The sequence below is a fragment of the Ochotona princeps genome, chromosome 23, assembly GCF_030435755.1.
Source record: "Ochotona princeps isolate mOchPri1 chromosome 23, mOchPri1.hap1, whole genome shotgun sequence".
NCBI classification, from domain to species: Eukaryota; Metazoa; Chordata; class Mammalia; order Lagomorpha; family Ochotonidae; genus Ochotona; species Ochotona princeps.
The window spans coordinates 5,017,724-5,032,345 of NC_080854.1; the positions used below are offsets into that span (position 1 = coordinate 5,017,724).

Sequence of the window (14,622 nt, forward strand, 5' to 3'; positions counted from 1 at the left end):
GGACAGAATATCATTTGCCCCTGTACTTATTTCTGCCTTAAAGAAATTATTTTAAAACTGATAGTTGTTGAATTTGAAGTTTTTAGATTATTTGTATAAACATACCATTGTCATTTCATCTGCCTGGCTAAATCTCTTGTTATTAAAATTTATCAGAAGTAAGCTGTTAAAAAGTATGTTTAGCTTCTCAGTAAGGGAGGAAACTTGGGTATTGTCAGTTCTGCAGAGTATGACAGATGTTAGAATTGTTGCTACGTAAAACTTTTGACTCATTGAGAAGAGAATCGCCTGCCTACAAAATTAGACTTGAAGTACAAGGAACAGGCCTGTCCTAATTTTTTAGTGTTTTCTTTAACTTTCCAATTATGTTTATAAAATTCATTTACATACCTAAAGTTATTGTTAATTTAATTGGCGGCTAATTAGTGAGTTCTTTCCATAGCCAACATCTGCTTTTCTTATAGAAAATTCAGATACGTTTGTAAGTTCATCGTCTTTCAGGCAAACACTTAAATAAGAATTTAAAACATTTTTTATTTGAAAATGGAAGCTGGAATCCGTTATGGGAAGCAGTTCATCAAAGAACTAAGGAGCCTGAGAAGACACAGTGATGACTTTAATAGTTTGGATCAAGGCAAGCTTTATGGTCTAAGTGATCTGTGTTCCAGTGTGGCACTGGAAGAGCCCGACATATACCCTGGATAAAGTGGATAGAGCATTTCAGGTTAATGCCGAGTGCCCTCCACATAGATGTTTAATGGCCAGATAACATGGATTCCACAAGAGATTAAGTCCTTACAAGAAAATAATGCAAGAGTGGTCTAATATGTTCACTGGGTCAGGTCAGGGAGAGAAGTAATGCCTTGTGGTTGGGTACAGGTGGAAGCGAAGTCCCTCGGTTGTGAAAGGAGGGTAGAAGAGAGCCCTCCTTTCCCTGGCAGAATTAGCTTCCTGTGACTGTTGGTGTGGAACCACAGAAAGAAGAGCTGTGCTGCACCTCCAGAGAAGGCGCAATTCAGAGGGATCGCTTCTAATTGGGTCTTTGTGAGTAAAATGTGACACAAAGCGAATCTTCAGAATTGGCAACTGCTGATGTTTGATAATGTCTTCTCTACGTAACATTTTATTATGGAAATCATTTAAAAGTTTCAAACGCACAGCAAAATGAAAGAATTTCACAATGGACCAACCAGATTCTGTTATTAACGTTCCATTGAGTTTGCTTGACACCTATTTATCCACTTATCCATCCCTCAAGGTTATGGTTTCTAAATTAACATGTTCTGTTCATTTAACCATTAATCCATTTACTTAGGAAATCTACTCACTGTGTGCCAGACGCTGAGACTATTAAATAGCAAGGTCATTGTCCTCAAAGGGAGCATAGTTCAGTAGAAACGACAACCTATAAATGTGGCAGGAGGGAGAAGGTGCAGACAAGAGAGTGGCCTTGTATGCAAGAATTAGAAAGTTGTCCTCAGAGTGTGGCCAGAAATGAGAAAGACTTGAACTAGGGCTAATAGCAAAGTAGTCACAGGGAGGCTGGTAAAGTGGGAAGCAGAGTTAAGAACAATCCTGTGGGTAATTAGACAAGGCAATGGAAGAGGCAGAGGGGTTTAAGATGGTTCCAAAATTCTAGATTGAAGGAAGTGCTGTGGAATTCAGACTTGCATAAGAAAAATACATAGCTTCCCCCAGAAGCCATGATACAAAATATTTTAGGTGATATGACAAAGATTAAAAAAAAAAGTGAAGAGAGACTGAGAAATAGGTGGGGGTTAAGGCAATAAGAGAAAGAAAATCAGAGCCAGGGCTTCAAGAAATTCAAGTGATGAGAGGAAATGGGCAGAGAAGAGATGTAATTCACTAAATTCTACATATGCTTGTAGGATTTTTATCTTTCTCTGAAAGCTTGAGTAAAGGGTTGAAACATCATGTGTGTGTGCTTCATCGCCTGGCTCTACTGAGAGAGTAACATCATGCTGGGCACCACTGCATATAGTAGCTGGTACTAGCCTCCTCAAGCTCACATGAAACTCAAAATGCCGTTTTGCTCATCTTTCGTACAGTTCCAAATTTTCTTGTAGTATATGTGTAGTACATATTCAGTTTCTCAATAGCACAGGCACTCTGTCATCTACTATTTATTGCTGTGAGGTCATGATTCATGTTGTGCCGTGGGCCGGTAACTGACCCCCACCAAAGGTGCGGTTTGTGTACTTTTGTCTACTGGCCCAGGATGTCAAATGGTAGGTTTCGTGAGCCAAAGTCTCTCTCAAGTAAACAGCTTTGAGAAAGCCAAGACGGCTCCAAAAATCTTACACCAAGGTCAACTGAATGAAACAGCTATTGGATTTGGAGTTCATTGTGCAGTCCTGATGTTTTAAAATCAGGGAAAGGGGTGACGAAAGTCATTTGAAGATTGATTTCTAGCAGGTGAGGAAGGTAGTTTTTCTTTCAAAGAGTTCACAACCCCATTTAACATTCAGGTGCACATTTCTGGCTATCCAGTTGTAGAGACACCAGGGATTCCAGTTAGTACTACACTACTGGGATGTTGGATGTGGTGGTATATAGAGATGACTGAGTAAATGGAAGCTGAGAAGACAAAGAGATAAAGGAATGGCTTAATACATGATAAGATGAAACCAGAGGGTAGGTGTTTAGTGTAAAGATGAAGATACCAGTTGGGACTCCCGTGTCCCACATTAGAATGCTTAGGCTTGTTCTGATGCTCTTCCTAAATCCAGCTTCCTGCTAACATCCACCCTTGGAGGTAGCAGATGATAGCTCAAGTACTCAAGTCTCTGTCACCCATGTGAGAGAAATGAATTGAGTTCCCAGCTCCCAGCTCCCAACTTTGGTCCAGCTCAGCCTTTGGCCATAGTGGCCATTCAAAAAATAAGCGAACAGATGACGTCAGCCTTCCTTCCTTTCTTCTTCAGTCTTCCTTCCTCCCTTCCTGTCTCTCTGTCTTTTCCTCTCCACCTGCTAGACCTTTAAAATTGGCAAAATACCAAAACAAATTTTTTTCCTGGTGAGGTGAGAACAAAGTTCAGTAATTCATCATCTTGCTTCAAGAGTGAAAGAAAGTGCGGGAAATGTTCCCACTGCAATGAATAATGTCAGATTCCCCAGGGAAACATTGTTTCCTCATTTTCTTGTGCAAGTCTGTAGTACTCTAAGGTAAAGTGCAACTTTGTAGGAAAAGTACAGTGAAGACACACACCTGTGCCGGAGTCCAGCTCTAGCTGAGTTCGGAACTCAAGAAGGGTGTGTAGATGAGGCGCAAAGAGGAACAAAATGGACCATTATGATTTCATGATCATAATGGACAATGCGAGAAAGCTGTCCCCTTTGTTTATATAGAAGCAGTCACAAGTTCTGGCACAGACCTTTGGCGTCATGGTCAAGTGGGTGTATCCAAGAATAATTCTGCCGTTTGTTTCACCTAAAAACTCTAGAAGTTCCTGCTACATTTCTTATTCTACAACTCAATCTTTTTTTTTTTAAAGATTTATTCATTTTATTACAGCCAGATATACACAGAGGAGGAGAGACAGAGAGGAAGATCTTTCGTCCGATGATTCACTCCCCAAGTGAGCCGCAACGGGCCGATGCGTGCCGATCCGAAGCCGGGAACCTGGAACCTCTTCCGGGTCTCCCACGCGGGTGCAGTGTCCCAATGCATTGGGCCGTCCTCAACTGCTTTCCCAGGCCACAAGCGGGGAGCCGGATGGGAAGTGGAGGTGCCGGGATTAGAACCGGCGCCCATATGGGATCCCGGGGCTTTCAAGGCGAGGACTTTAGCCGCTAGGCCACGCCGCCGGGCCCTACAACTCAATCTTGTATCACAAAGCAAAGGAGAAACTAAAGATCAAGGAAAGAATGAAACCCTAAAATACAGGTCCCTTGATTAGCATAAGGTCAATGGAGACTGCCAAGATAGTATGAGTAATTGAAGGCTCTTTTGCACGACATTATTATTGACATTCACCTCCAAGTTCACATTGAGTAAAAGGCCAACTCCACAGTAGCAAACAATGCCTAAATGGATTAGAATTCTTCCACAGGGTAGTCCTGTGTCCATGCAAAGCAAGATGGAGCTGCATTCAGGTGGTTTTAGAGACATCTGCCGGGCCATACAGCAGGAAGTTCCTTGCAGCCCTGCCTGCAACGGAGCAATACTCTTCACGCCTTCATGTCCCCCCACATCCACCACACGGACCCCAGCACACCTGCAACCCCTTCACTGCTCATGCCTGTGCAGAGCCTATGGCACCTCTCTTCTCACCAGACTCTGTGCTTCCATGGGCATGGGGACAGGAGCACAGCTGTTTATGCTTGTTTTTAGTCCAAGAGATAGACCCTGAGGTGCTTCAGTCATAATGCTCCACTTAACTGTGTTATTCTGATTGTCATAAAAAGCTTTCAGGCTCAGAGAGCATGGATTCTTTCAAAAAAGACATTGAGTGGTCCAACTGCTCTGGCTGTGGTGTGTCCTAGCTCCCTTCAATGGTGCGAGCAGACGTATTTTGCAACTCTTGTTGATGCTGCATCTGAGGAGTTGATCCTGTGTTCTTTGGACTAGTTCAAACCTTCCAAGTCACTACAAATGTGAATCCAATCGTGCCCTGCATTTATAAGCCCCTGTTCAGTGTGAGTATTTTGAAAACATGACTTTCAGGTTAGAATTTTGAAAGATTAATGAAAAGCACCTGGAGAAAAGTTCATTGGCCCACACTAACAAGTGGATTCATATGTTGTCTATAAGACGCATTGTCTAATGTTATCTTTCAACTCTACCAAAATTGAGATTACCAACGAGACCTACTTGAGCATACCCAGCAGGTTAGTTAAGAGTCTGATCATGGATCAAGCTCACGTCACAGGACCAAGGGCCTGGCTTTTGCCCATGATGTGTCCCTAAGTTTCCCTGAGTAGAATCACAGAGTGATTGTCACCACTAGAAGTCTCTGATCTTGGGGAAAATACAACTATTTTTTTTTTCAGAGGTGTGGTGTGGGTTGTGAAAGAGAGAATAGTTCGGTTCACAAATTGTCTCTAAGAAACTACATAACAAGCACTTCTCATTTTTGATATCTTGATATTAAAAAAAAAAAAAAAAAAAGATGTGCTTGTCATTCTCCTGCCTAGAAAGTACTTAGAGTGACCGAGGAAATCAGGCTGCTTCACCTTAGACTCCTGCCCCTCCTGGGCTCAGATTGCACCACTTACAGAACGGTGGATAGGTGTGTATCTGCATGAAGAAAAACCCGATAGTGAAGACCAGCCTTCCAAACATATCCCTTCGGGGTGATTCTATTCCAACCAAGAGATCCCTCTTCATCCTAAAGATGTCTTGTAGAGTTCCTGGCGTCGTTTCTGTGCGGATTATGCACTGCTTTAACATAGAGGAACTTTTCACTTTAAAAAATATTTGAAGTACTAGCTAGAAATCAACCACAGATCATTTGGAAATTAAAGCAGAACAAAATACTGTTGTTGTTTTTATTTCCAAATGGAAAATATGGTTAAATTCATGGATTTCCCAGAATGGTTTTCTGGGGGTTTTTTTGTTTGTTTGTTTTTGTTTTTGTTTTCACAAAAGCAGATTGGATTATGTTTTGGCTCAAGGATAGAAGAAAAAATATCCTTTCATAATTTTAGAGGGTTTTGAGGCTAAGCTGCAGTAATGATGCGATTAAGTTTTATAATGATATCAGCTTTATGTTAGTGAGTCAACCCAAGGGCACAGCAAGCCAGTCCTATGCAGCCGAGCTGGACGTGGCAGTGGGTAGAAGGCACAAAAACAATTGAAAACTGGTACGAGTATTTTGAACAACATGTTCAGCTTTGGATATCCCTGGGGATTTGAGACTTCTCTGTGTGCCCGAATCACATTTTCAGGTAGGTAGTTTTCACAAAATTCAAAGAGGAGAATTTAGAGAAGAAAAGATCTGAGGAGGTAATTCAGGCTATTTTAAATGCCTGTAACCTAGACATCTTCTTTCAAAAGGAAAAAAAAAAAAATTTTTTTTTTTTTTGCCATTCTTTAAGGATACGAAGCCAACTCAGAGAACAGAAAACCTGACTATGCTGCCTCACAGGTTGGCTTATCTGTAGTGTCGGTCAGGAGTACGAGGGCAAGGACAGGCAGAAACTTCCTGCAGATAAGGGCCAGGCAAGCTGCCAAAGGAGAATGGCTGTGGAGTCAGATGGATCTGAGTCCTAACCTAACTGCTTAGATCAGTTCCCTAGGTGACACACCATCAGTTTGACCAGTTTTCTGAGCTTAAGTTTTGCTATGTAAAACTGACTTGAAATAATTAAATATAAAAATATATGTAAAAAAACAATCTATGCTTTACCTAACACAAAGGGAGAAATTATGCTTTTAGTACTCCAGTTAGTAAATTAAGCCCTTTTGGCATTAAAAAAAAAATCAGAGAATAAAGGCTATAGGATAAGCTTCCCCTGTAGCACTGTCCTTCCATGTGGGCAGTGGTTCCAGTCCTGGCTGCTCCACTTTTGACCCAGTTCCCTGCTAGTAGCCTGAGAAAGCAGTGGAGGATGACTCAAACCATTGGGTTCCTGAACCCACATGAGAGACCTGGAAGAAGCTTCTGGAACCTGACTTTGAACTGGCTACAGTTCTGGCCATTGGGGCCATTGTGGAATGAACCAGCAAATAGATGGAAGATCTCTCTCTCTCTCTCTCTCTCTCTCTCTCTCTATCTCTATCTCTATCTCTCTCTCTCCTTCTCTGCAACTCTGCCTTTCAAATAGCAATTAATGAATCTAGAAGGAAGGCAGACAGACAAGCCGTGGTTGACCTTTGTGAATAGATTCTCATCAATCCAAAGATGTGATGAACTGGTTCTTCCAGGCAGGATAGTTCCTAGAGTGGTTCCTGAGCAAGACGGAAGTGGACCTTTCCCACAGCCCCATCTTCCCAGGAGCAGCTCCCGCAGCTCAGGGCTGAGCGTCTGAGCCAGCCTGAGTGTCTCATCAAGGCCTGTGTTTGAGTCTTTTCAGTCCCAGACCTTTCCTTGCCCATGTCATTTTCTGTACAAATGTGTCACCCCCTTGGGGGCTGCCACAGAAACACGGTGGGCCGGTGAGTCCCAGAGGCAGATGTGTCTGTGGTCAACATCTTTACTCGGCTTGACTGTGTCCCAGTAATGAGGATTAATAAACTGAACCAAGTGCCCCAGCTTCTGCTTTGTGCGCATGCCCTCACGCCAGCCTCCCAGCATCCTACAAGCAGGCTTAACTGTGGTGGTATTTGCTTTAGAGATGCTGAGCCGGAGAAGTGAAGTCCCTCAGCAAAATGCTTGAAGAACCATCCCGTGCTAGCATTCCTCCCCATACCACCCGGTCCCTAAGCACTGAGCTGCGAGGCGGCTGTTGCAGGCCATTCACAGTCAACCTACTCCCCTCAGCTTGACCCTACTCCTAGGGCCTAAGCAACTTCCTGCTTCTAATGCAGTTAGTTGGGAACTGGGAAGTTTCATAAGGGCAGGTGGCCTCCAGCATACCCCTCGACTGGGCGGGGTACTATTTGCTACCTGAGGCTTGCGTCCTCTGCAGGCAGCAGAGTCTCGCTTCTAGAACCAACTTCAGAAACACTGTCTCTGACTCTGTTAGTACTAGCCTGAGTGCTTTGGGTTGGCGGCAGCAGGACGGGTTAGGTGAAGACAGAGGCAGTGTTCAAACATGTTTCACTCATTACAGATTATTTATTGTCTAATCTGGTCCTTCAGTGCAGATCAAAAAGAACAATGTGATTTTGCTTACATTTTTCACAACTCAATTTACCTGATCCAGCAACTCTTCTACAAAAGGAAGTAAGGAATTTCCCCAATGAAAGTGTGCCCCAGGAAATTCTTTCTTTTCTTTTGTCTTCAGCCCGATTTGTGTCTGTAGGACAGTTTTTTCTCAGTAGTAATCCAAATAGTGTGTGCTCACTACCATGGTTGGAGTATCACTTCTTGCTTCCTCCCTGTCATCAGGCAACGGGAGACACTAACAACTAATAATGGTGATAGAAAGAGCAATTCAATACCCCACACAAGGGCTTTGTGTTCAGCAGGCTCTGTTCTAGGTGAGGCACAGAAAAATATGCATGTTACAGGCATGGTACAGTAGCCTAGTGGCTGGAGTCCTCACCTTGCATGCACTGGAATCCCATATTGGTGCCGGTTCATATCCCGCTGCTTTTAAAAAATAAAATTAAAAAAATATATTTAAACAGTTTGTTAAAAAAGGCATATTCCATGACAGAGTGGAACCTCTAATTATTTTACAGATGAATAAACTTAGGCTCAGAGAAGCTAAGTAATTTTGTTGGAAGTCATAAAGTTAATAAATGGGAAAGCTAGGATCAAATCCAGGCAGTCTGGCTACTAATTTTATTCCCTTGTACAATTAAAACAATCAATCCTCCTCTATCTGTTTATCAATTAAATCATTTTTATGTTTTGGCAGAGAAAGCCATAACTAAAACTTACTTTTATTTTAAGCAGTCCCACTAATTCCTGTAGCAGCGTATGAGTTGCTTCCCCATGAAGAGGAGAATTGGTTTTTGTTTTTAAAGAATTATTTATTTATTTGAAAGAGTGACGGGGTAGGGATGGTGAAATCTATTTTCTACCGACTGATTCACTCCCAAATGCCACAACCAGGGTTTGGCCAAGCCAAAGCCAGGAGACAGAAACTTGCCCTGGGTCACCCACAAGGGTAGCAGGAACCAAAGTACTTGGACCACTACCTGCTGGCTCCCAGGTACGTTAGCAGGCATCTGGATCTGAATGATTGATCCCAGGCACTCCGAGATGGGGTTCAAGCATCGCAAGCTTCAGCTTAACCTGCTGCACCACAATGCCCACCCCAAGGAGGATAATTTGGAGTTAAAGACACGTGACAGTGTTTCATCAGAGAGATGTCTCTCATCATTTTAAAGAACCTTGACAATATGACTCTCTTGGTAACACTGATAAAATTTTTGCACAAAGATTATTTTTAGTCTAAATTTGTGTTGTTGTTGTTCTTACTAGTCATGACTCTCAGAGCTGAAAAGAAAAAAATAATGGCCAAGTGATTTCCAAATTAAAATACAGGAAGTCTTTTCACTTCCCACAATACCATATGATATCCATTTTGGTTTTTTAAGAGCCGAAGTTAGAGACTTTTTCATATCCCTCCCACCTTCTTTCACTTGAAAATTAAATGGCCTGTGCAAAATTTCTACTCAGATTCCCAACTATTAGTCTCTTTGTCAATCAAGTCTAAAGTGAGAAGGTTTAATGATGGCCAAGCTATGTTTTCAGGGAGTTTGGGAGCTACAGGCTCACACTGTAAGACTTTCACTGAAATTTGAAATGACGTCTGTAACATAGGAGAAAAGAGAAGAAAAGAAAAACTGGATGTGTTTGCTCCACCCACCTTCCCCAACACCTCCCAGCCTAGTCAGTGATCCTCAGTGGGCGTGCATGATTGTCAACTATATGAACAGCATTAAAAAAGAAAATAAATTTTTTTAAAAATTTCAAATACATCCGTAAAACTGTTACCTTACTCTTCAATAGGAAGAACTGGAAGTTTTCCCTACTTCTTTGCATTTAATTTTCCAAATTTATCAAATGATCATGCAATCTATATTTGGTCTCTTACAACCTAAGTGGAATACTGAAGCCGGGGGTCGGGGAGGTGGAGAAAACAACCAACCAAAGACAAAAAATTCAGTTGTGTCACACTGAACTTAACCGACTGTCCTGTCTGCTTCGTAATTAGATCTTAGCCGAAAGGCTCAGAAGCGATGCTTCCTTCTAACTGAAACAATTTACCCAGAATGCCTCAGCATAACCACCTGGAAGCTGAGGGTGGAACTTTGGTTCTGGGAGACATATGAAAATTTCATAGCTAAGTTTATAAAAGATTTTAAAATGCGCAGATAAAAGTGACCAGAATTCGGAGGAAAGATATCATTAAGAACAGCAGTGAGATTCTGCTGTGGGGGGCAGGGTTACTGATAATCAAAGGCCCCAGGTCCCTCATCCCTACAACCCCTTCAGTCCCACCTTGGGAAGCAGCCGCTAAGGGAGGATGGGAAAACAATCGTTTATATCCACCTTCTGGCTGCAAAAGCTGTAGAAACTTGCAACTGTGGCAATTCTAGCAGCGAGGAGAAAATACACATAGGAAAAAAGAAGGCCATGTCTCACTTCCAAATTAAAAAAAGACATTTCTCCATGTTTCCATCACCCGCAAACTGCTGCCATTTGAGGCCAAGCCCTCCGAGGTTTCCTCTGGGTCTGGGGTAGTGATTGAATCTGGGCCACCGTGAGCAGTGCTGCTCCTTCACGCAGGCCCAATCTCCTGCCGCCCAGAGGCAAAGATTCTCCCAAGGCGTGTGTGCTTTGGTATCAAACAATGAGACTCATGTTTGATTTTGGATAACCTCACAGTGCTGAATAAAATAACCCTTGAGAAAGAAGCAATAAAAGCGCTGTAAGGAAAATGACTCAGGTTTCCAAGCTGTCTAAAGTGATCACTTATCCCAACAAATGGTAATTCTTTCAAGACACAGTGGGCATGCACCATACTTATAAAAAGTCTGGGAGAAAAAAAAAATCTTGCAAACTTTTTTTTTTTTTAATAAATGCTGTGTTAAAATATATCCAAGGAATGTTGGTGGTAGGCTGTACCAGACGGGGCATGCTGAAAAACAAAAACAAAAACCACATGGATGTGGAGGCCAAGGTAGGTGGGTCCAAAGGGGCTCCTCATCTGAACATCTAAGCACATCAGCTCATTTAATGTCCGTGTTTATGTACCGCTAATTGCTTTCCGTTGTCTGCCCCCATTTGCTAGAGTGCAAAGATGTGAACAAAGTGGCTTACTGCCCACTGGTGCTCAAGTTCAAGTTCTGCAGTCGTGCATACTTCAGACAGATGTGCTGTAAGACCTGCCAAGGACACTGACCCACAGAAAGCAGAGAGCGAGCCTTGTCGTTTCATCACGGAAGGGCGTCCATCGAAGAGAGCCGCCCCGAGGAGGAGGCCTGATGTCCTTGCAGACACATTACCCTGTGGGAAACGTAACCACTGGTCAGCCCCAGCTGACAGCATTTCACTATTATTTTAACTTCTGTGAAGTGGGATTTATTGATCCAAAGTGCTGGACACGGAATTAGGAGGGAATGCCAGATTGGAGCGATGCAGACACCATGAGGAGACTCTTACTGTGGGATGTTTGTGTTCTTTCGAGTAAATCCGATAGCCTGTTTACCTCCTTGGATCATTCAGATCATTTTTTTTATTATTATTATGGACTTAGCAATGACACTGAAGCCCTTTGTATTTAAAACTCTTGAAAATGTAAGCTGTTATGACTTGGTCAACAACGAAAGTAAAGAAGACGCAGAATTCTTAAGTCGTCGTTTAAAAATATTTACTCTTATCTCGCTACAACAGCACCACAACTTAAATTATAAACTGGGCTTTGAACTGTAATTTAAGGAGCAATTATAAATCAAAAGTAATGAAAGTCTATATTATTTTCTTCTTCATTCCACCTAATTTCCTTGGGGATAATCCTTCTATTTTGAACACTGCTGTGAGCCATATATAAAACTCTATTAAACGGAGCAACAGTGAGCGACTTCGTGTAAAGCCGTGCGTCCGTTCCCGCAGCTGTGCAAAGTCTATAAATTCAGTGCTAAAAGACTGTGGCCAACTTGCCATTGTGCAAGTGAAGCTGAGATTTCCATTAAAACTTTAAGAGAGAGAGAGGAAAAAAAAAAAAAACAACTTTCAATTTTCCGCAGAAGCCAGCCCTGGAGTACAGTAGGGACGAAGGTAGCAGGCCATCACCCAGGAGGCCGGCCGTCCTCTCCAAGTCAGCCCAGCTCGCTTGCAGTGTTCACACCCTCCACAGCTCCGAGCAGCCTCTGCCCTGTTGGAGCGGTGCACGTGTGCTGCGCCTCCAGAGATAATACCACGCAAGAGCCAGACCGGCCGTGTAACACCCAGACAGACCCTTTGGCCATTTGATGACAATTATGATGGGTTCCAGATGTCCTTTCTTTGATATGGTAGAAGGGCATTTATTTATATGAGAGTAAGTGTGTGTGTGTGTGTGTGCGCACAGGCGCTTTTGAGTGTGTGGAAAGGTGAGTAAATGTGCTATTTCTGTGAGTTTTAAATTAGGGAAGGGATAACAACCAAAGAAGAAAACTCATGAAGACTAGATATTATAAAGCGTAATTTTAAGTCACTTAACCAGGAATTGTGTAGGGTTTTGGTGGTTTTTTTTTTTTCTTTGATGGATACCCTGAATGGCAATTAAATGTGAAACTCCGTCTCTTGATCAGATCTGATCATAGAATCACATCTCCCTAATTGAAAACGATTAACTCAGATTTTCCCTCTACTTGCACTTCACATCCTCCTCATCAAAAGGTTCAACAACAGTATTTCTGGACAAGGGTGCTGGTTTCTGTTAATATCTTGTACTTGAACACTTCTGATTAATGTGCTGTCCCCATCACACCTCCTTCGTGGTCCCCCTGAGCCCACTGCCATCAGCAACTCCCAACCACAGGCGACGTTGTAGAGAGGAAACCCCAGGTCCATCACTTCAGAAACCACACCTCCGTGTGGCCTGGGCGCTTTTGCCTGATTTGGATGGTTGGTTGGTGTTTTGTTTCATTTTGTTTTTTTCTTTCTTTTTCTTTTTCTTTTTTTTTTTTTCTGAAAGGTAAAGAGACTCATACACACACACACACACACACACACACACACACAATGTAAATTCACACAGGTTTGCTGTGGACAGTTGGAACAGGATGCTGTCTAGGCACTCGGTGTGGCAGTCTGTGTGTCATTCCCTGGCTTGGATCACAATCCCCATCCCTGAACTTGACAGACAAAAAGAGCTATTGACCAAGTAAGAATGTTGCCAGGGCCCCCAACCCAGCTCCCCTGGGCAGCCCAGTTCAGGTGCCATTTTAGCCATTCCATGAAGGGAAGGTAGCCCATAGGCAGCAGGGGCCTGAGGTCCTTTACAAAGAACAGTGAACTTGGTTGCTAAACATGCTGTTGACATTAAATAAAGTAGGGGTGTGTTGTCTTAGATCAGGCAGATTTGCGCTTATGATCTGATATCCTCCAAGATAAGCAGGAGTTTACATTTTTGTTTCCACATTATTTCTCACAGTACTGATAATACCATTTTACCTGGGGCCTGACATCACCAGGGCCATCCCCCTGGCACACCAGGCAGGGCCTCCAAGGTGAGTGCCAGCACTGATGGCAGAATGCCAAGAGTGTGCCCCGCAACCCTCGAGGCAACCTCGCAATACCGTGTGTAAGAGGGGACCAAGCACAGAATGTGACAAGATTAAGCACCTTTAAAGAAGCCCTGAATATACACCTGAGTATGTTAAGCAAGATTATTGCACAGCACATGACAATAACACTGCCACTCTGTACCAGCAATAGGGCTCCGTGATGCTGTACACCTAGACCACAATAGGTTATTCTCTCAGTGGCGGGTGGGCTGCTGTCGCAGGTGTTCTGAATATGCCACTTAGGGAACTCCAGGTGCGCCCACGGTACCCCACACCTGAGAGTCTGCCACTGGCACAGAAGACAACCCCAAACAGGAAAGGTCCAAATGTCCCCCGACGACTCAACCCCTTGAAATACATCTGACTTCCAAACAGTCCACTTTACCAGGAACATTTTTATTTTGAGTGAATGTCACATAGGTATCCCTAATACTACAAAACAAAATTATCTTTGTATTATTGTGATTAGTTGTTGCTTATTATTTTATACTCAGTATTAATGTGGTACACTGTTACTTTTTTTTTTTTGCTTTTATAAATTATATTCTAATTTATTGCCATGTTTCCTAACACTTGTCCCACATTCATTCTCCAGCTTGTAATGAAAATGAAAAAGTCATTGTAACACTTGATGGAGTGAAATTCCACACCAGGCACAGATTTTTTTTTTTGACATAGATAATTTAGTAAAAAAATAAAAACTCAGCTTATAATATGGAAGTTGTCTATTCCCTGAGAATTTTTTACTAAACGTACAGTAGAAAAAATCCTATGTTTTGATAGACCACACCTGTATTACGTGAATAATCTAGAAAGTACCAGGATCCAGAAGATTTGCCACATCCTTAGCAGCCTCCTTGGAGACTACGTGTATTTGTACATATTTTAGTCCTGTCTATAGGCAGAGATTTCAGCTATCCCTGGGGTAGCTACTTGTTCTTCAGCATTGTAGGGGACACAGCATTGGACATGGAAAGGTATTGAATTCAGACTGGAAGCACTTTTCCATTTCAGATTCCATGAGGCACTGAATTGTGGCAGGCATGCTTTTCTGTCTTCAGACCTTTCCGCTTATGCTGAAGATGAGCCAATGAGTCAGGTTTTGCATGCTGGAGGAATACTATAATATACAGTGATAACTCAGGAATGCTTTGGAGATGCATACTTAATTGTTGTAGCACTTGTATAGGAACAGCTTCATCCATTATATAAGAAGATGTGATATGTTCAAGCATGATGATACTTTAACCACTCCCATGTCCCTTACA

General features: G+C 42.6%; 1 protein-coding gene across 6 annotated transcripts in view; it reads left to right on the forward strand.

Annotated features, from left to right (window-relative positions):
• The window catches only part of ADAMTS6 (ADAM metallopeptidase with thrombospondin type 1 motif 6), a 272,555-nt gene extending 260,773 nt beyond the window's left edge, over positions 1-11,782 (forward strand). For all 6 annotated transcript variants that reach the window (XM_058679970.1, XM_058679969.1, XM_058679971.1 and 3 more), the window contains one exon: positions 10,876-11,782. In XM_058679970.1, the coding sequence (XP_058535953.1) occupies positions 10,876-10,985 (110 nt within the window). In that variant the 3' untranslated portion in view covers positions 10,986-11,782. The remainder of the gene's footprint in view (positions 1-10,875) is intronic.
• Positions 11,783-14,622: the final 2,840 nt, after the last annotated feature.